The sequence below is a fragment of the Raphanus sativus genome, chromosome 4, assembly GCF_000801105.2.
Source record: "Raphanus sativus cultivar WK10039 chromosome 4, ASM80110v3, whole genome shotgun sequence".
NCBI lineage: Eukaryota > Viridiplantae > Streptophyta > Magnoliopsida > Brassicales > Brassicaceae > Raphanus > Raphanus sativus.
The window spans coordinates 38,184,908-38,207,204 of record NC_079514.1 but is presented as its reverse complement, the minus strand read 5'-3'; the positions used below and the strand labels follow the sequence as shown (position 1 = coordinate 38,207,204).

At 36.4% G+C, this 22,297-nt stretch overlaps 3 protein-coding genes and 1 pseudogene across 3 annotated transcripts; 3 read left to right on the top strand and 1 right to left on the bottom strand.

Annotated features, from left to right (window-relative positions):
* The first annotated feature begins 408 nt into the window (after positions 1-408).
* Positions 409-2,635, top strand: LOC108855305 (ATP synthase subunit gamma, mitochondrial). Its single transcript, XM_018629090.2, has 8 exons — positions 409-684; positions 998-1,041; positions 1,110-1,262; positions 1,444-1,557; positions 1,643-1,770; positions 1,887-2,009; positions 2,094-2,213; positions 2,307-2,635. The coding sequence occupies exons 1-8, from the start codon at positions 587-589 to the stop codon at positions 2,502-2,504; spliced, it is 978 nt and encodes a 325-aa protein (XP_018484592.1). The 5' UTR covers positions 409-586; the 3' UTR covers positions 2,505-2,635.
* Positions 2,636-4,402: 1,767 nt separating this feature from the next.
* On the top strand, positions 4,403-7,431 carry LOC108850920 (receptor like protein 23-like; annotated as a pseudogene).
* Positions 7,432-10,330: 2,899 nt separating this feature from the next.
* LOC108833759 (receptor like protein 24-like) lies at positions 10,331-12,811 on the top strand. The gene is made up of 2 exons (XM_057008276.1): positions 10,331-10,727; positions 10,776-12,811. Exons 1-2 carry the CDS (start codon positions 10,331-10,333, stop codon positions 12,809-12,811), a joined length of 2,433 nt encoding a protein of 810 aa, XP_056864256.1.
* Positions 12,812-13,492: 681 nt separating this feature from the next.
* On the bottom strand, positions 13,493-16,734 carry LOC108854985 (endoglucanase 11). Its single transcript, XM_018628667.2, has 4 exons — positions 16,344-16,734; positions 15,601-16,014; positions 15,253-15,507; positions 13,493-14,336 (listed from the first exon to the last, which is right to left on the bottom strand). Exons 1-4 carry the CDS (start codon positions 16,587-16,589, stop codon positions 13,668-13,670), a joined length of 1,584 nt encoding a protein of 527 aa, XP_018484169.2. The 5' UTR covers positions 16,590-16,734; the 3' UTR covers positions 13,493-13,667.
* Positions 16,735-22,297: the final 5,563 nt, after the last annotated feature.

The window sequence follows — 22,297 nt, the reverse complement described above, 5'->3', positions numbered from 1 at the left end:
TGAACCGGTCCAGCATTAAGCCACTAAGGTAAACAAAGGTTACATAAACTAGTAAGACCCGGTGCTTACATGATCAGCCAAAAGAGAGGTTCAATTTAAGAGAACAGAGGTTACATAAACTAGTAAGACCTATTTCTTACATCGCTAACAAATTATCAGCGTACCATACTAATATTGCTTGCTTCTTTTGAGATTGCTGAAAAAATACATTAACTAATTCGTATTTTAATTTATGTTGTGGATTGGAGGGAGAAGATGTGTAACGTAACGTAAGAAACAAGAGATGGCGTGGCAAATTAAGAGAAGGCATATGGACTAAACTTTGGGCCTTGTACGAAACGGGCCGAGGTTGAATTAGTATTAGCCTTTGTTGAGGTCCCAAACTGAATGAATTCAGGAGAAATTTTGGTAGTCACCATCGGAAAACGACGTCGTAGAGAAATATGCGCGAGTCTGACAAATAAAGCCCCCCCCCCCCCCGGTTTGGCCATAGCAGTCAATCTTATACCATCCGAGTCGAGAAGAAGAACACCGATCTGAAAGTTCGCCGGAGCTAGTTGTGTCGTTTATAGTCAATCTTTGATCAATGGCAATGGCTGTTTTCCGTCGCGAAGGGAGGCGTCTCCTCCCTTCGATCGCTGCTCGCCCAATCGCTGCCATCCGATCCCCTCTCGCTTCTGACCAGTGAGATCTCTCTCTCTCTCTCTCTTGGTTTGATTAAGTCTTTTTTTGATGTTTGCGTATTGTGATGTATGATCGTTAAAGGTAGCCTTTCTCCTTGGAAAGGTTTTGTTTCATTTGAATTGAATTGGTTTCCATGGCTCTCGTGGATGAGATATTTTGTGCTGTTCGATTCATTCGAATCTAATCGCAAGATGAAATCAATTTGCTCTGTAGCTTGACTTAGTGCGAGTGACATCATTTTTTTTTTGTTTTGGCAATTGAGTAGATAATGTAATTGGAGGGTGAGGATTAACCTGCATTTGATTTTTTGTAGGGAAGAGGGACTTCTTGGAGTTCGATCTATCTCAACTCAAGTCGGTAAGTCTCAGATGATAATGCGAAATCCTAAGATGTTGTCTCTTTAATATGTATTATTCTCTGTGCAGTGCGTAACCGCATGAAGAGTGTGAAGAACATCCAAAAGATCACAAAGGCCATGAAGATGGTTGCTGCTTCTAAGCTAAGAGCTGTTCAAGGCAGAGCTGAGAACTCCCGTGGACTCTGGCAGCCATTTACCGCACTTCTTGGAGACAATCCCAGTACGGTTGGATTAGTTTATATTAATCAATTTATATCCCATGGCACATGCATTTGTATTGATGATGACGAACAATCTCTTGCTCTTACTCTCTTCTTAGATATGCATCCTCTTGCTATCTCTTTGTTGTTGTTTTGGATGTATTTTTATGATTTCTAGCGCTTACATGATGTTCAAACCAGGCATTGACGTGAAGAAGAGTGTGGTGGTCACTCTCTCTTCTGACAAGGGTCTTTGTGGTGGAATTAACTCCACTGTTGTTAAAGTGAGCAGGGCTCTGTACAAGTTGAATGCTGGTATGTTTTGAATGCTTTATCAATGGTTTTATGGTTTTGTTTCCCTAAATTACCGTACATGTTACTAATTCTTATTTCGTTGCAGGTCCTGAAAAGGAAGTGAAGTTTGTTATTGTGGGAGAGAAAGCAAAGGCCATAATGTTCCGTGACTCAAAGAACGACATCTCCCTTACTGTTACAGAGCTGAATAAAAATCCACTCAATTATGCTCAGGTGAGGCCATAATTGCTAATAGTAGTTAGATGAATTTTACTCTGCTCGCCCCTATTCATTCGAAGCCTATGTATTGTTTTCTTGAATGTTTCTTATGAGATTACGTGGTGGATCAGGTCTCAGTTCTAGCTGATGACATCCTGAAGAACGTTGAATTTGATGCTTTGCGCATTGTCTACAACAAGTTCCATTCTGTTGTCGCATTCCTACCGACCGTGGCCACTGTTTTGTCACCAGAGGTATGTCTCACAAGTGTCAAAATATCTCAGCACTACGATTTGTGCTTAGCAATTCACATATTTTTACTTGTTTTTCTTTGAAAGATTATCGAAAAGGAATCTGAAGTTGGAGGCAAACTCGGTGAGCTTGACTCATACGAGATTGAAGGTGGTGAAACAAAGGGAGAGATTCTGCAGAATCTGGCTGAGTTCCAATTCTCTTGTGTAAGTAAAACAAAGAAGATACGAACTTGCTTTTATGGGTTTATAAACATAGAAAGAATCATAGGGAATTAATTACAAACTCTACGTGTTTAGGTAATGTTCAATGCGGTGCTGGAGAATGCGTGTAGTGAGATGGGAGCTAGAATGTCTGCAATGGACAGCTCAAGCAGAAACGCAGGAGAAATGCTTGACCGTCTCACCCTCACTTACAACAGGACTCGTCAAGCTTCTATCACAACTGAGCTTATCGAGATTATCTCTGGAGCTTCTGCACTTGAAGCCGCTAAATAAACACACCCTCCTGTGCTTTGATTTGTTGAGACCACCAGTCTTTGGTCAAAGTTTTTTTTATTTATAATAAATATCCCTGTTATTTCCGGCAGGATTACGAATAATTGCATTCACTTTTTTTTTTGTTCTGATTCGAAGCACTTCCTCAAGAACCTGCAGTGTTGTTTTGGTCAAAACACCCTCACCGGTTTAATAATAATCAAGTATGGATTTAAATCAACCAAAGGAACAATTGACCAGGTTTTTTCAAACAATAATTAAATTAAATAAATAAAAAAGAGATGATTCAAGGAACTAATGACTAATAATCTCTTCCTTTTCTTTGGCCTCATGATGAAGGTAATTGGATCTGCACCCAACTTGGAACATAAGAGAAGACATCTTGCATATATGTTTCTATTTGGTTGAATCCATCCTCTCCAACCATATAAACTTTGTAGTCGTAGATATATTTTCTATATTCCTCGTAGTCACCACAAACCACTGCTACTTTCTTCTCCTTGTCAATCAAACAGAAACTACTAACTTCAAACCAACGGTCCAAACCAAAAGGTTGCATACCAACTTTAAAGAGATTGGTCCACGACACTGCATCAGGCTCAATCTTAGTTGTTTTCCATATCACCAAAGTCATATGGCCTTTGATATAGCACCGCAAGCTGCTCTCCTCTAAAACAGGAACATGGAATCTCCTCTATATTATATTAAATCGGGAGGAGTATGTAGTTTACTTATCTCCTTCATACATGGCAAGTCTTTGATGTTATGGATTCTGTGGAGATTGAATCTTTTATTATACCAACTATCATCAAAAGTCAAGAACATCGGAAACTCTTTGGCCGATTGTATACAGTGTTTCTCTTTAAACCTCTCATCTTTGGATAGAGTGTTCCATCCTTTGCAAGTGGATTTTACTGCTTTGAGAGAAGTTAACGAGACTTTAGAGAGTATCTCCTCTACCAAATCCAGTGAGAGATCAGTGATCATTGTCATTGTTTCTGTAAACAAATTAATTAGGGTTCTCAATTCTTAGGGTTTCCCTCTCTATTTTATTTATTTTTAGCAAACCTCTCTATTTCTTATGTAGACAAATAAGATATGGAAAAGGAGTTATTTCCAATTAACACCTATTTTCCTTTTTCAATGTGGGTTTCTAAAATTATAGTCAATTTATTAGTTACTTTTATTAAAATATTACAAAGATAAATACATTGTATCTATTTTTTTCCTTGTACATATTAACCCTATACTAAAAGGAAAGTCATTTTTTTCATAAAAAAGCATTCTAAAAAGGGCAATCAAGTCAACAAGAATAACCCTCACATGCAATTAAGAGGATTTCGCACATACAATAAAATTACGTCACCATGACCTAGCACATACCAATCTTCAATTTTCAACATCCTTAATGAAGTGTTCTCACAGCTATTATACCAAGTGGGTAGCCTCACTGAACTCTGAAAATTCAATAACAGACTCTTACGCTTGCATCATCTCCGTTACCTTTTTCTATCGTCTAATAACTCAATCCCCTGGACTCGGCAGTTTTAACAAAATAGAAAGTTTTATCACTTGTGTTTCAAAAAAAAAAGAAAGTTTTATCACTTTCGTTCTCGAGTTTGATTTGGGTTGATATGATGACAATGGTGCCGTGTGGAACAAGGTGAGCACGGCAAGGGTAAACATCACCAATAATAGAGTTTTATAATAGTCAACAAAGACCTTTATTAATTACTAGTAACTTGTCCAAGTCAAGAAAGACCCCGCATTTGGATCCCACTAGGAAGACTTTAGTTATGGCAAATTAGTCCAAGTCAAGAAAGACTTTTAAGTAAACGCCATTACCAAAGCGGCTAAGACTTATCGGTAAACATGCAACTATAAGATACAAGTAAAGTGGACAGCTCCAAAGCCAAATCATATTCAAAAATATTTTCATCTTAAAAAATTTCGCGATGGCCACAATGTCCGGTTCGCAACTGCTTTTGAGTTTTCTCTCGGTCCTCTTACTATGTCGTGTCTCTATGTCGAGCATCTTTATTGTAGAAGACCCCGTTGTCGGTCTTTCTGCTTGTCATCCTCGCCATATTCAAGCCCTTACGAAGTTCAAGAACGAGTTTGACTCCATCGTTTGCAACCAAACTGACTACTTCAACGGAGTCCGGTGCGATAACAAGACAGGCGAGGTCGCTAAGCTACAACTACCAAGTGGCTGCCTCAGCGGAACTCTGTATCCCAACAGTAGCCTCTTCACTTTCCATCATCTTCGTTACCTCAAGCTCTCTTACAACAACTTCACCTCCTCTTCACTCCCTTCAGGACTCGGAAATCTCAACAAACTAGAGGTTTTAATTCTCTCCTCTAGTGGCTTCATCGGTCAACTTCCTTCATCATTTAACAACCTAAGCTTGCTTTCCTATTTAGACCTTTCCCGAAATGAGTTCACTGGTAGTTTCCTAAATATACGTAACCTAACCAAACTCTCACTTCTAGACCTTTCCAGTAACCAATTCTCGGTTCTTGAACCCACCAGTAGTCTTTTTGGCTTGCATCACCTTCGTTACCTCGATCTCTCTTTGAACAATTTCACTTCGTCCTCCCTTCCTTCCAGCTTAGGCAACCTCAACAAGTTAGAGATCTTGGCTCTTTCCTCTAATGGCTTCATCGGCCGAGCTCCTTCCTCTTTTAGTAATCTAACCATGCTAACCTTGCTGTACCTTGACAAGAACGAGATCACCGGTAGTTTTCCACTTATATGGAATCTACCCAACCTCTCAACCTTGGACCTCTCCAGTAACAACTTCTCCGGAGCCATTCCTTCTTCTCTCCTCACTATGCCTTCCTTGTCATATCTGAATCTCCGTGGAAACCATTTCACAGATCCTATTGAAGTTACTGAACCCTCTGCTTCATCTCGACTTGAGGTCTTGTTCCTCGGGGATAACCTTTTTGAAGGAAAGATCCTAAAGCCAATCGCAAAACTCACCACCCTCGAATATCTTGACCTTTCTTTCCTCAACATAAGCTACCCGATCGATGTAAGGCTTTTCTTCACTCTCAAGTCATTGTTGAGACTTGATCTCTCAGGAAACAGTTTGCTGGCAACTAGTATTATAAGTTCATCTTCCAACATCACGATGAACGTGGAGGTTTTGCTCTTCTCACGTTGCGGCCTGAGTGAGTTCCCAAACATCTTGAAAACTTTTCTGAGATTGGAGCATATAGACATTTCGAAAAATACAATTGGAGGGAAGATCCCTGATTGGTTATGGAGCTTTCCTCGCCTAAGCTTAGTGAATCTCGGTAGCAATTTGTTCCGTGGTTTCCAAGGTTCAACCAAAGCTCTAAGAAACTCATCAGTGCAGATATTAATATTGGCTTTAAACCTCTTCCAAGGAGCGTTTCCTGTTCTACCACTCTCTATCAACGTGTTGTCCGTACGGTACAATGGTTTCACAGGAGACATACCACTTTCAATCTGCAACTTACCTTCTCTCGCTGTTCTTGATCTATCCTACAACAACTTCACCGGTCCGGTTCCTCAGTGTCTGAGTGAACTGACGGATCTGAATCTCCGGATGAACAACTTGGAAGGAAGTCTTCCGGACATGTTCCATGTTGGTACCTCTCTGCGGGCACTCGATGTTGGCTACAACAAAATCACTGGGAAGCTTCCGAGGTCTCTACTAAACTGTTCCTCTCTACAGTTTATAAATGTGGACCACAACCAAATCGTAGACACATTCCCTCTCTGGCTCAAGACTTTACCCAATTTGCAAGTCCTTACCCTTCGGTCAAACAAGTTATACGGTCCTATATCTTCTCCTAATCATGGTCCTCTCGCATTTCCTGAGCTGCGGGTACTTGAAATATCGGATAACAACTTTACCGGAAGCTTGCCGCCAAGTTACTTTACGAATTGGAAGACATCTTCACTCGAGAGGAACGAAGATGGGAGTATATACATGTGATACAAAAAGAAAACTTCCAAAGATGGTTACTATAGTTATGTAGATACTATAGATTTGGAATACAAAGGTCTATTCATGGAACAGAGCAAGGTCCTTACATTCTACAGCGCCATTGATTTTTCTGGAAACAGATTTGAAGGAAAGATTCCTGAATCCATTGGTCTCTTGAAGACACTGATTGCACTCAACTTGTCGAACAACGCCTTCTCGGGCCATATCCCTTTGTCTTTGGCCAACGTTACGGAGCTCGAGTCACTAGACCTGTCAGGAAACCAACTCTCAGGGACTATTCCTATGGGACTCAAGGCACTCTCGTTTTTGGCGTACATAAATGTGTCTCATAACCAGCTCAAGGGCGAAATACCACAAGGAACACAGATTACTGGACAAGATAAATCGTCGTTTGAAGGGAATGCAGGGCTTTGTGGTCTTCCTCTCCAGGAAACTTGCTTTGCGCCACCACCACCACAACATATTGAAGAAGACAAGGAAGAAGAAGAAGAAGTGTTGAGCTGGAAAGCAGTGGTTATAGGTTTTGGACCAGGACTGTTGTTTGGATTAGCAGTAGCTCAAGTTTTTTTTCATACAAGCTTAAAGTGGCCGTCAAGATAAGATGCAAGATTGTTCGGTTTTGTCGTTTGATCAGTGAATGACTACTATCAAGTCGTTGATGAAGCAGTTACTTTATGTGTGTTTTTCTCTTTTTTTTTGGTTTATCTTTTATGTGTTTTATTATTTTATATTCTATAAAATAAGTGTGGTGGATTTTTATAGTGGCTTTGATAGACTATACGTTTAGGTAATGTTCAATGCGGTGCTGGAGAATGCGTGTAGTGAGATGGGAGCTAGAATGTCTGCAATGGACAGCTCAAGCAGAAACGCAAGAGAAATACTTGACCGTCTCACCCTCACTTACAACAGGACTCGTCAAGCCTCTATTAGTTTACAACAGAGCTTATCTCTGGAGCTTCTGCACTTGAAGCTGCTAAATAAACACATCCTTGTTTGCGTTAACTTTGGCTTTTATACTATCCACCTTGAAGGAGAAGAGTCTGTTTTGAGCTCTAAGGGATTAATCAGTTTCCTTAGCTGGCTTCTTGTTGAGACCACTTGCTCAAATGTTTTTTTTTTCTTTTATAATAAATGTCCCTGTAATTTTCTAGCAGGATTACGAATGATTGCATTCACATTTTGTTCTGATTTCTGAAGCACTTCTAGAGGGAGTATTAACTTTTGGGATTCAGAATCGGTTTTCTATAAACAAATTGATGGTGGGTGCATAAATAGAACTATGAGTGGGGGCATAAGTTCGGTGTCTAAATAATTTGCATTGATATTAAAAAATTGACTGGTGGCAACTGCACCCATGTTGGACTAAGTATACATTGGTGCGTCTTTTACAGATAATTGATTTATACTACAATAAACTAACTGAGACTGAAGTCTGATGGAAAGATGACACTGAGCGCAAACAGGAAAAAAAATGAGAGGCGAAGAAAGAAAATGTCCTTTTCTGAGTTCGCTTCCCAAGTTTTTTTTCGGTTTCATGCAGTGCACAGCCTAATTTCAAATAGACTAAGAAATGCTTGGCTAGGTTAAGTTTGTTGGTAGATATTTTGTTCTTTTTAGGGGCTTGTTAACATTGAAAAAAAAAATTATATTCAATCTCATTTTCCACGCACTTGTCGTCGGCCTGAGCCGAAATCGTCTAGTCAAATAATTCAACGTACGTAGACGAAACCATATGATCAGACAGGGTTCTTTTCATTTATAGATCTTGAAAGATGCATCCTGATGCTTCATTTAGATGTTTTATGAAGCATCTGAATGTTGTTTACTTGTATTTTGGTTGTGTGTCCAGATGAATCATCTTGATGTATTATTTTGTTTTTGAATTTGTATTTACATTCAGATATACTTGTTAATAAAAAGACTAAAATGGACATAGTTTTTATTTGAATATATCTAAATCTTATCATACATTTATTATATTTAAAAAATGCAAACTCATATAATTTTGGCAAAAATAATATTACGACTATGAAAATAATATGATTTTGCATTTTTTGCGACGAAAACTGATTTTACGGGTTTTATGAAAAAAGTGATTTTCCAATTTTGGTAGAAAAATAAAAATTTTCGATTTTGGTAGAATTTTTTACTTTTACGGTTTTTCCGGAAAATGTAAGCTATTTTAGCGGGAAATGTATTTCTGGATTATGGCGGAAAAAGTAATTTTGCGGTTTTTGGTGAAAACATGTGATTTGCAGTTTTTGCAGGAAAAGGTGAATTGTGGTTTTCACAGTAAAAATTAACTTTTGATTTTTGGCGAGAAAATGTCATTTTGTGATTTTTTAACAGGAAAAGATATTTTGCGGTTTTGGCGGGAGAACGATTTTACTATTTTCGTGTGAAAAATGTGATTTCGTTACTTTGGTGGGAAAATGACTTTTGCGATTTTGATGGAAAATTTGTATTTTGCGGTTTTGGAGAGAAAAAATGATTTCACAGTTTTGGCGGGAATTTTGCGGGTTTTAACGAAAATGTGATTTGTGGTTTTTTAAGAAAATGATTTTGCGGTTTTGACGGGAAAATGTGATTCTGCTACTTTGGTGGAAAAGATGATCTTGTAGTTTTGCTGAAAAATGTCTTTTTGCGGTTTTTGCAGGAAAAATGATTTTGCGGTTTTTGTGGAGAAAACTGATTTTGCGGGCTTCACGGAAAAAAGTGTTTTTATGGTTTTGCAGAAAATGATTACTTCTTTTTTTTTGCGGAAAAGTGATTTTTAGCATTTTAGCAGAAAAATGCGATTCATCGATTTTAGTGGAGAAAAACTCGTTTTACGGTTTTAGTGAAAAAATATAATTTGTAGAAAATATATTTTTGTTTGGAAAAATATGTAATTTCATGGTATTTAGTTTAGAAATATCACTTTTAAATTTAAAAATGTTATTTATTCATTTATGATTTTAGACTGAATTAGATACATTTAGATGTTTTATAAAAACTCATCTTCATTTGGATGAGAATTTGAACTGAATATTTAAAAACAGTTAGGTGATCTATTTGGATAGTGCATTTTATAAAACGAATATCAATTTACATCTTCATCGAGAGGTATCATCTAGATGAATAAACGAATCTCAATGTCATGAATAAACGAATCTCACCCGGTTACATAACATCTATGTTGACTGTTCATTTGTTTGGAATAGTATTTCCTTTTATTCGTGAAACAACACATTTTCCACGATGTCAATCATCCTTGCCGTTTAGCACCCCCAAAGAACAACACAATGTGTGCCTTCACATTTGCATTGTCAGTTGTCACCAGCTTTGAAATTCACTGATGTCTTCTCCAACTCCAATTCACAAACAAATTCATGACACTTCTCTTGTTAATTGAAGCCCTAATTGGCTACTAAGTAACTAAATGTTTTTTCTTTGTATTTCTAGTGTTCTTCGAAACCAAATTAATGTAAGTAGGCAAACGAAAATGGACTAGATATTACGCAGGTGATGAACTACCATATACATTTATGTTTAACATATCCACATACTGAATAACCAATGTTAAGCTAGAACAATGTGAACCTAATAGAAAAATTACGTTAGATATATATAAACACGTGTTTTCAGTCATGATTTGAATAAACTCTGAAACATCACTTTCTCCCATGTATCCTCAACTACAAAAGACTTTTAGCAAAGCTCCAAGTTTGTAAGCATGGATACACATAATAAGTTTGAAATATAAATAAAATGTAACATACGCCCATCTTCTCAGTTTTCATCCTCTCATTAGCCTAATTAACAAAATCATTCTTCCTATAAAAAATTTCTTATATGCCGACCATGTCGGGATCCAGTTTGAGTTTTGTCTTGGTACTCTTACTAAGTTGTCTCTCAGAGTCAAGCGCCATTATTAGAAAATTTCATGATGTTGCTTGCCGCGCCCACCATATTCAGTCCCTTATGCAGTTCAAGAACGAGTTTGATTCCAGCAGTTGCAACCAAACTGACTACTTCAACGGAGTCCGGTGTGATAACATGACTGGTGAGGTCACGGCGCTACAACTACCACGTGGCTGTCTCAGGGGAACTATGCAGCCCAACAGCAGCCTCTTCCGTTTGCTTCACCTCAGATACCTTAATCTCTCTAACAACAACTTTGGCTCCTCCACCATTCCTTCTGAACTCGGCAATCTCAACAGATTAGAGACTTTGATTCTTTCCTCTAATGGCTTCATAGGTCAAATTCCTTCCTCATTTAGCAACCTAAGCCAGCTATTCTATTTAGACCTTTCCCATAATGACCTCACCGGTGGTTTCTCACTTGCTCAGAATCTAACCAAACTCAACCTTTTAGACCTTTCCTATAACCACCTATCTTCTACAATTATGAATCCCAAAAGTTCCATTTTCACGTTGCATGACCTTCACTACCTTAACCTCTGTTACAACAACTTTGTCTCCTCCACAATCCCTCCTGAATTTGGCAATCTCAATAGATTGGAAGCATTGTCTCTTTTCTCCACCGGCTTGATTGGCCATGTTCCTTCCTCATTTAGTAACCTAAGTCTGCTAACCACGTTGCTTCTTGGCCATAACGACCTCACAAGTATTTTCCTACCTGCACAGAATCTAACAAAGATTCCAAGCCAATCTCATAAGCAACTTGAAGGGCAAATCCTAGAGCCTATCTCAAAACTCATCACCCTTACGACTCTCGATCTTTCTTTCCTAAACTTAGGTTACCCTATTGACTTAAGAGTCTTCTCCTCTTTTAAATCCTTGGCTATCCTTGCTCTATCTGGTAACAGTATATCGCCGACCAGTTTAAGTTCGGATTCAGGCATCCCATTGAGCATGGAAGCCTTGCTCTTGTCCCAATGCAACATCAGTGAGTTCCCAAACATCTTAAAACCTCTTAAGAACTTGCGGTCATTAGACATATCCAGCAACAGAATCAAAGGAAAAATTCCTGAGTGGTTTTGGAGTCATCCTCGTCTCATCTCAGCGAATTTCTTCAACAATTCTCTCAATGGTTTCCAAGGCTTGCCGGAGGTTTTGGTAAACTCATCACTACGCTTTTTAGATTTGTCTCTCAACTGTTTTGAAGGAGCACCTCCAAATCTACCACCCTTCATAGTCTCCTTCACTGCAAGAGGGAATAGATTCACAGGGAACATACCACTTTCAACATGCAACCACAACTCTCTCACACTTGATCTAGCCAGCAACAACTTCACCGGTGCAGTTCCTCCATGTCTAAGTAACTTGACGGCTGTGAATCTCCGGAAGAACAACTTGGAAGGAAGTCTACCGGACATGTTCCATGATGGTTCCCCTCTAGAGTCATTTGACGTGGGCTACAATCAACTAACCGGAAAGCTTCCAAAGTCTCTAATCAACTGCTCCTCTCTAAGGCTTTTAAACGTTGAGCACAACGGGATCAAAGACGCTTTTCCTTTCTGGCTCAAGGCTTTACCTAATTTGCAAGTGCTTACCCTTCGTTCAAACAAGTTCTATGGTCCTATAGCTACTCATGATGATCGAGGTGCGTTTCCCGAGCTGCGTATATTCGAAATATCGGATAACAACTTTAGCGGAAGCTTGCCACCAAACTACTTTGTGAACTGGAAAGCATCATCACTCCAGATGAATGAAGATGGGAGTATATATATGGACCACAAAGAAGAAAGTATCAAAAATACTTACTACATTTATGCAGATCTTGTAGATTTACAATACAAAGGTTTATCTTTGGAGCAAGTGAAAGTACTCACTTTCTACAGCGCCATTGACTTGTCTGGAAACAGATTTGAGGGACAAATTCCTGAATCTGTTGGTCTTTTGAAAACACTGATTGCATTAAACTTCTCAAATAATGCATTCACAGGCCATATTCCCTCTTCTTTGGCCAACGTTGAAGCCTTGGAGTCACTTGACCTCTCCAGAAACCAACTCTCCGGGACTATTCCTAATGAACTAAAGACACTCTCGTTTTTGGCGTGCATAAATGTGTCTCATAACCAACTCCAAGGTGAAATACCACAAGGAACGCAAATCACTGGACAACCTGCATCCTCCTTTGAAGGGAATGCAAGGCTTTGTGGTCTTCCTTTAGAGGGTAGCTGCACCGGCCCTCGTGTGGCGTCAATACAATATGTGAAAGAAGACAAAAAAGAAGGAGAGATGGTGAGTTGGGAAGCAGTGACTATAGGATATGCTCTTGGTTTGTTGTTTGGAGTGGCAATATATCAAGTGATTGCTTCATACAAGCCGGAGTGGCTCGTCAAAATAATTGGTCCATATTATTGCAAAAGTTGTTAGAATTTTTTCTCGTTGTTTTTTGCATGATCTTTGAGTGTGTCAAGCGGTTGCAAGGTTTAGTAATGAAGCAACTCCTTTATGATCTTTACCATTTTGTTCAACTCCTATGTCAATGCTGGCTTTATCTTCCCTATAACCTCTTGAGGGATCAAGTTGAAGGAGACAATGGCAAAGAAAAGTAGTATTTGATAAGCAGCTTTGGATTTTATAAGTCACAGCTTTAAATTAATCTACAATACATCTATCAAAAGAAAAGTATGCATCTGCTCTGTTCTGTAGTGTGTTAATGAAGACACATATGTGACACAATGAGTTTAACATTTCGACCAGAAAAATATATGTGACACAATGGTTGTTTAAGTTCTCTCTATGTTTCCATCAATATTAGTAACTGTACGCAGTCAAACCTATACTGAGTACTCTATCCTTATTATTTCCTATCTGAAAACAAGTATGAAGCTGCTCTGTTCTACTTTTTTTTTCCTCTCTACCCAAGGCAAGAATCATTATCATATACATCTCCTTAAAACAACGTCAGCTAAACCTTACTACAGCATATTCTCAGCGCGTGTGATTCTTTTACATCCATCAACATAATAAAAAAGGTAAAAAGGTGACTAAAAAGTTAAAAAAAAAAAGACTGAGGCAAGAAGAGACCGCTCTAGCCTGTAAAGAACAAAATTTACTAAAAGACCTTTAAGCAAGAACAAAACATTCTGTATTAATAATCCATATTTATACACACTTTTCACTCGATAAAAAAAAATTTGCTGAGAAGTAAAACTCCATAAGTATATATAGAAATGGGTGCAAATAAAATCATTTTCTTTTCTTCTTTTCTTTTGTATTGTAAAACCTATCTCTTAGAAGTTGCAACCAAACTCACATCTTCTTCTTCAAGTGTTTGCTCTTCAAGCTCTATAAGTCTCGCAAAAACACCAACCAGAGGGGCAGTATTATACGTACAAGCCTCGGTTTGAACGTAGTTATCCCTCCGGTCAACAAACTCATCTCGGTGATCCGGTCCTCCAACCAAAGCCCCGACTAAAACACTTGGATTTGGCTCGGACCGTCCGTACCAATAATCATATCCTTGAGTGCATCCAATGAATCCTTTGTATTCTTTATAAGAAGCGATCGATGCACCTCTGTGATGAACCCTAGTCGGATATTTCGGACCGTATCCGACTAGATAACTTGTTTTCATCGGGTTTGATCCTAAAATATAGTCTATTTGGGATTTCGCAAACACGAGCATCTCATCAGGAGTAACGGTTCCTTCATGACACTCGAGATCGGAGTTTGATTTGCGGAGATGATCGGAATATACGGTTAGGAGGAATGATGCGGTGGAAACGTATTGCATGTTGTTCCATTGCCGGACGTAGAGTAAACCGGCCGGAGTTCGTTGGACGTTTGTCCCATTGATGTTCTTGTTTAGAATTGAGCATAGATAATGATCGGCCTTTGATTTGTATTGTTGTATTATTTTCGAGTGTTGCTTGTGCTTTTCTTCTTTTACCAACTGAAAAAAATGAGGCAACATACATAAGTATTTAGTTATAAAACCTATATAAAATGGTCTGTTTATTTAATTTTACGAGATGTAGTATTTTTTCTAAGAGATGTATATTTCAAAATTTTGGAACTTTATTAAATGAGTTTCCCAGTTATCCTTAAAATTACAATTGTGTTTTTGCACAAAACGGAAGTAAATATCATTGACACTTTTTTGGCAACAATGTCATTGACTACTTATGCAGTTATCCTAAACTTAGAAGTTATAATCACATGCCGTATAAGAGAACCAGTTAAAGAGACGTACCCAGTCAGAGGAACAAAAGCACGTGACTTTTAGTTCTTTTCTGCTCTATAACTAAATTTTTCTATAACAAAAGTGTTAATTTTAATATATTTTTTTGAAAATTTAAATTCATTTATTTATTTGTAATCTTTTAATATTCATATTGTTTTTGGTAAAATAAACAACAATACAAAAACGTGAGAAAATAAACAACAATTTTTCTATAACTAATTTTTTCTATAACAAAAAGTTTTTTAATATTTATATTGTTGCATTCAAAGACAGTATTTGAATAGTTGTTGAATGTAAGATGTGGTGTGGGGATACCTTGCTTTTGGTTATAATCTACTTAAACGTGAGAAAATTAAAGCTTTGATAATCCCTTCACATTACGCAATAATAAGATCGTTTAATTAGGACCGTAAATTAGAGGTTAGTCCTATTAAGACTTTCTTTACTAAAAAAACTAATTCACAATTTTTGTTTTCAATTCCACCATGTAAAAACTCTTGAGTTTGATTGTTTGTTTGTATAATGCTAGAATTATAAATGTTGCTAGCTCGTCTGTAAACTTATTTTTAGCGAACCAGACCGAATTCTTAATTTAATTATGTGATTGGTAATATGAAAAACTAACCATGGAAGCGAGGAGTTGAACGCCAGCGAACTTGACGTCCCAGCTAAACTCGGACATGGCCCAAGAAAGGCCACCGAGTTGGTGAGCCATGTCAACAACATAACTCATATAATGATCATTGTCGGTGGCTCTATAAAGCCACGTAGCACCCCATAAAAGCTCGTCCATGTAACCACTCACCGAGGCATAATAACTTTTCACAACTCTTAGACTCTCATCGTATTTTCCTCTGTACTTGTCTCCAAACTCAAACAACTACACCAAAACCATAAGTAAATTAAGTAAACGATGGTTCCAACTCAACCGTAACATTTAAGAACATTAAATAAAAGTAAAATGTGTATGTACTTGTTGGGCATGGTGCAGAAGAAGGTGAGAGTAATGTGGGTTTGTCGTGCGGAAAACGATCGAAGCTGCAGCCATAGCCGCGGCGGTTTCTCCGGCGAGATCTGATCCCGGATTATTCTCATCGATCTTGAAAGCTCGCCGTGAAGTTGTCATGTCCTCCGGTCTTTGCCAACAATAGTGGTCAGTGTCACCATCGCCTACTTCGGCCCATAGAACATTTGGACTTGTGTGGGCCTTGATGAAGTAATCGGTTCCCCATTTGATAGCTTCAAGTGCGTGAGATAACTCGCCGGTGGAAGCGAGTGAATCACCGTACTCTATTACACTCCACGACAACATAGTCACCGTGAAAGCCATCGGTAGTCCGAATTTAACATGGTCTCCGGCGTCGTGATATCCTCCCACTAAATCCACCTTTATGACCAAATATACAAAATAAAATTACAGAAATTGAAGTCAGACGACTGACTAAACCAACAACGAATTTCAGTACTAATTAGATTAAGTGTTCAGTTAAATAAAAAAATGTATGTCTCTATTTAAAACTAAAGAAAATATTTCTAGGAGCAATAATAAATTTCAATATTAATTATCTACATTAAAGAAAAATTAAACACACTGAGCCTATTTCAAGTCTCTTTCAAAACCTATGATAATTAAGTAATCTTTTAGCAAAAATGTAAAATAAGTTTTTTAAAATAACAAAAAACACATTTAAGCTAAAGTTTGTAGCAGACACTAACCCCTTGCTCGAGACCATCAGTGAGACCAGAGTGATCACGCCAAGTCACGCGCTGGTTGTACGGAAGTCGACCTGATCTCTGAGCTTCGAAGTAGAGTAAGCTTTTAGACAATGCTTCGCCGTAGTCAAATCCTCCGACGTCTGTCTCCGATGAAACACCTATCAACGACGCAACGGAGGATATAGTGATCAGAATAAGGAGGAGAAAATAACATCGCTTTTGTCGGTGAATTTCCTTCACTGTCATATTTTTGTGTGTGTCTCTCTCTCTTAAGTCTCTGTTGGAGATGAAAGGAGAGAGGAGAGTGAGAGGGAGAGGGAGAGGGAAAGGGAAAGGGAGAGGGAGAGGGAGTGATGGACTCTCTCACTAGTCTCTCTCTTTCTCTGCTCTTCGCAGGGGATATTTGAAAGCTGTGTGGAGTACGGAGAGAGAGATGACGTGACTTGTTTTTATTTTATTTTGTGGTAACTTTTGTTTGTAAGAACATCTCTAATTTTTTTTGGTGTAAGAACATCTCTAATTGTTACTTTATTTCTTATATAAAGAATTCTAAAATGAATTTGAACTTTGTTAACTCTACTCTATTTAAAAAGGTAAAATTGGAATTCCCTAGTCTATATTTGAGAAGTGATTTTGACATGTGTCATCATCATATTAATTTTGAAAAAAAAATTATGACATGGCACACTAACATTGATGACATGGCTTGAAGTAAATTATGACATGGATATTTACATTTAGTGTTGATTTATATTTAAGATAATTTTTTAAAATATGGTAATAACTTATAGATCATTATGACATATTTACATTTAATATTGATTTATATTTAAGATAAGTTTTTAAAATATGGTAAATAATAAATTAAATAGAAATATAATAATAATTAAAATTTCGAAATATTATTTAGCTATATTTTTATAATTTTAATTACAAAAACAATTCTTCAAAATACTATGCATTTTAAGAATAATTTTTTAAATAGTGACATTGACATTTACATTTATTATTGATTTGTATTTTTAGTAAGTTTATAAATATGGTAATAACTCATAGATCATCATTAATATAGCAATAAATAATATAATGTTATAAATATAAATATAATATTATTTTGGAATTTTCAAAATTTAATTCTATTTTATAATTATTATTACTAAAACAATTTTTCAAAATTATACAGTTTTTAAATGTAATTTTCTAATCCAATACTATTAGTTTATTTTTAATATCCATAAATTTTAGAAAATTATTTAGTTTTATGTTTTGATAATTATACACTTAACAAAATTTTCTCTTACATTACAAAATTTGATTTAATATATTTTAACAAAAAGATATAAGTTAAAGAATATTTAAAAATTGTAATTTTTATATATATACATATATATTACTAAATATACATTGAATAAAAAATATTTTCTGCACATTGTGCAGGAAAACACCTAGTATTAAGTAAGTAAAGTAAGAAATACAATTATTTTATTTTGAAAAAAAATTAAGAATTGAAACCGAATAGGAGTGAAAATATTTAAAATGAGATGAGACTTTTGCTTTTTCGACATAATAGTGGTCTTCGGCTTAATGTGCGTAATTTATGCAGTAGCTATTGGCGTTGACTGTGCAAATCTGAACTACTTATTGCTAAAAAGTGTATATTAATACTGTTTTATTTTACTTTCTGAATTTCAAAAATAGTCATTCCTCAGAATGTGACAAAAAAAAGCCATTCCTCAGGAAAATCAATTTTGTCAAAAGTGTATTATAATTTCAAAATTTTGGCGATTTTGTTGAAATTTTAAAAAGCATAAGGAGAAAGTCCGTTGTAGACTGTAGTAGCGAAGAGTAGGATTGGGGGTTAATTAGATTCTTCTTTTTTTTGTAACATATTAATTAGATTCTTTGTCTGACTATAATGACTACAACAGGTTTCCATGAAATAATCCAATTAATTAGTAGAGTAATCATTACAACCTAATTGGAGACAATTAAGATAACATATTTTTCAATCATAATACTTCTTTGTTTCGGAAAAAAATTATTTATACCGAATTAGATGATATTTTCAATCATTTTATTAAAAAATTATTTTATATATGACTAATAATATTATACATTTTATTTTTTGTTGATCGAATTGTGGTTAAGTGAATACTTAATTATATTTTTATTTTAAAATATAAAAATAAATATATTTTTAATCTATGTACATAGTCTTAAAACGTCATTTGTTAAAAACGGATAGAGTATCTGATTGATAGGCAAGTTAGAAGGTTTGAGTTACTTTCCACAACCACCATATTCAGGAACTGCAATAACACGACTGAAACCATCCACACAACACTTTCTTGGAACCAAACATAAAACTTATTGATTTTGGGTTTGATTTCTAAGTTGATGTTTGACCAGACAAAAATAGGACAACGTTTAATCTCAAGAAAGAAACTCAAAATAGATTAGTCGTTGATATTATCTTTTTAAGAATTAGTTGATTTTGGTTTATATAGTCTCCACTGATAAAAAATGTTTCGATTTTCATGTTTGGGATAGTATAAAAACTATAATGTGGTTCAATGGTAGCATATATTTAAACTCAATTGTTTTCATTTCGTTATTTCCAATTCGAACAATATTCTTAAAATAACGTCTTATATTTCGTCGACAGAATTAATATTCAGGTTTAAGATCGAGCTGGATATCTTAAGTACAGTTTCCACACCAAACCGAGACGGAGAGGGGTGTGCCACTAAGAGACACCAACACGTGTGCAAGTTCCTACATCCATAAATTTCGCAGTTTACTACTACTTGATGACCGGTTTGGACGGTATATTTTTCCGAGCACCGACATTTTGGTGTGGATCGTGGACCTACCATTTTGTTAACCTCGAGCCTCGACCGACAACTTTGTCAAAATACTTTTGACTTAAGCAACCAAAAGGTACGATTAGCACCACTAAGCATGGAGACGTAAACTTTGATATGTTGTTAACGTGGAACATGCGCTGTTTATTAGTTTATCATTAAACTTACTATATAACACCTGCTGATAACAAATGCTTGAAACTGATTTGGGAAGTGACATTTTCTCAGTTATATCTTATAAACATAAATCAACTTACAATCTTTTTTTTTTGACTTAATCAACTTACAATCTTGTAAGGTGTCATTATTGTTATTTTTTGTTAGCGCCCCTAAGCTTGGAGACGTAATTTTGACATGTTAATGTAAACATGTGTTGTTTATTTGTATAAGTTAAACTTTTTTTTTGTAAACTATCGTATAACAGTATAAGTTAAACTTGATGCTTGAACTTGCACTGAGATAATTTCTCAGTGACATTTTTCAAATGTTTTTTTCTTTTTTTTTGGACATCATGTCAGTGACATTTCTCAAATGTATATTGTATAAACACAAAGCAACTTTAATCTTGTAAGGTTTCATTATTTTTTATTTTTGTTATTATGAAATGTCTTATTTATACACAAGCAATTATTTTGCCATTTGGTTTGTGTGAGTGTGTGTGTCTCGTGCAACGCACGGGAAGCAATCCTCCGGTCTCAATTAACTCCAAATCTACGGAGTTAATAATGCTGTCAGTCGTTCAAAAAAAAAATGCTGTCGATGAGGTGTCCACATCTTCATTCCATTTACCAAAAAAAACTATACAAAAATAATTGGGTGCCAAATGTCACATCCTGACAAAAATTTCTCCAGCACATCACCGACGCCCTCACACTCCAAAGTAGCTTCTATTCCCATCTACAAAACTACGATCTTATAAAGAAACTTTAATAGATTAATTAACTTGTTAATGGACACATTACAATAGCTTTATTTCATACCCTGTATGGTCAGCTACATTTTGGGACAGAAATTGAGTTTTCTTGTGTAGTTCTGTGTCTGAGTTTGAATATTCGTTAGTTAACCTTTAGGAAAAGATGTTTTACTGTCACGCATATGTACTACCGAGGCTCGATTTGACCATCTCTTATGACATTTCCAAAATCTCACTATATACCATCTTTGGTTTGATCTCCAAGTCATCGCACATTAAGAATTGGAATCTTCAAAGTCCATTCACATTTAAGTCACTGAATTAAGATCGTCATGTTCTTGAAATTAAGCCGTTACCATGGTGATTGATCACTTTGATCAAACTCCCTTTTGCTTGTTTGTTTCATCACAACGAGTCTTTACTTTATCGCTCATGGGAAGTAAATGGTGCTTACTAAGTAAAATGCTCAGACCCCATTTGTTTAACATACTAATCAGAGACCCCCTTTGATTTTGTGGTTGTTGTTTGTTACTCACGTATCAGCTGTTTCAGACTTTCAGTGGCTATATTTCATGTTCGCATAAACACGTTGGGCCTTATTAAACGAAGCCCATTGTTGACACTTCGGCTCTTTCTTGGCTTACCTCTCCACTCTCTAGTCTCACGGCAAGCCCCAAAACTCTATCTTTTGCACACTCTGTTTTGTACTCTGTTCTTGCTTGTACACTCTCACACTGTGTTTTTCACTCACTCTCTTTGTTTCTTTACTTGTGTATCATATCACACAAGCATATACACTCTCTTGACTCTCACGTTGTTGTTCTTGTAAGAGAAGAGAGTATTCTTCATTTCTTTGTATGTCTACATTTTATTTTTTCTCCAACGCTTTTCTTGTTAGAATTGGATATCTTTCTTGCAACAACACAGACATACATTTTATAGTATACTTCTCTACTTACTACACTTGCACAACTTGGACCCTAGACTTACACTTAGACAATTCTCAACAACTCTCACTAACTCTTCCTAGCTAGGCTTTTATTCATTGCTTCACTCTTCCTTAGATAGTTTAGCCAACTAATTATTTTCCTTCACAACTTGATTATTTGTGACTAAAGTCACCTCTCAACTTCTGGTTGGACTTCTTGTAATTAGTTGGCTTTTGCTTCTTCTTCTTTTCTGTTGCTTGTGATCCAAGCTTCTTCTTCCATTCCTTTGTAGCCTCTTCTAAGCTACTCTTATTTTCCTTGTGTGGCAAGCCTCTTGCTTCCACTTCTTCTCTTCACTTTATTCCATCTTCACTTTGTAAGTTTAGTCAAAGGTTCAATTCCAACACCCATCATTACTTTAGGCGTCTTACCGTCGGATCTTCGTGTACATAGCTTTGGTTTTTCAGAAACAATTTCCAGAAACAATTTTCAGAGTTGCTAATGAAAGCTGCCATTGAATATAACGATGCTGCTGATAGCTTTCAGTTTCAATGGTACAGCAACTTCTTCTCTCAAACCATTCAAGACTACAACAAGCTGAACCGCATGGGTCCACAGCTCTGCGGTTCACTATTCGCCACACCTCAGCAAACCGCCTCCGCTCGCGCCTTCTGGAGCTCCGTCTTCGCCGATGCAACACGTGTCAACGCCGCAGACAAAGCCACTCAGTTCACTTCGGTCTCAAACCTTTTAGAATTCTCAAACCAACTGGTTCCTGTACACATGCACTGTCCAGGGCCGGCTGAGTAGGGAGGGCGGTCAGTGCGACCGCCCCAGGGTCCGCTTCGCATCTAATAATTTTAGGGGTCTGAATCATTTTCACTAGCACATCTGATTACAAATTTTTTTAGTTAATACTAGGGTAAACCCGCCCTACGGGCGGGCGCGTATATAAATTAATAATATAAATTTATTTAAAATTTAAAATTTATTTTAACTCAAAAGTAATATTTATGTTCATAATTTTTGAAAATAACTGTAACTATTTATTTTCTGTTAATTTTAGAAATTAAATACTTTTCTAACTGTAATAAAAAAAATAAAATGTAAATATTTACTTTCTCCCTATGTTTATTTCAATTTAGTTATAAGTCATATAGTGTTTTTTAAATTAAAGTCAATGTAAGTATAGTTAAGTTATTTTCTTTCCTAGTTATATATTTGTTTCATGAATTTAATTGTTTCACT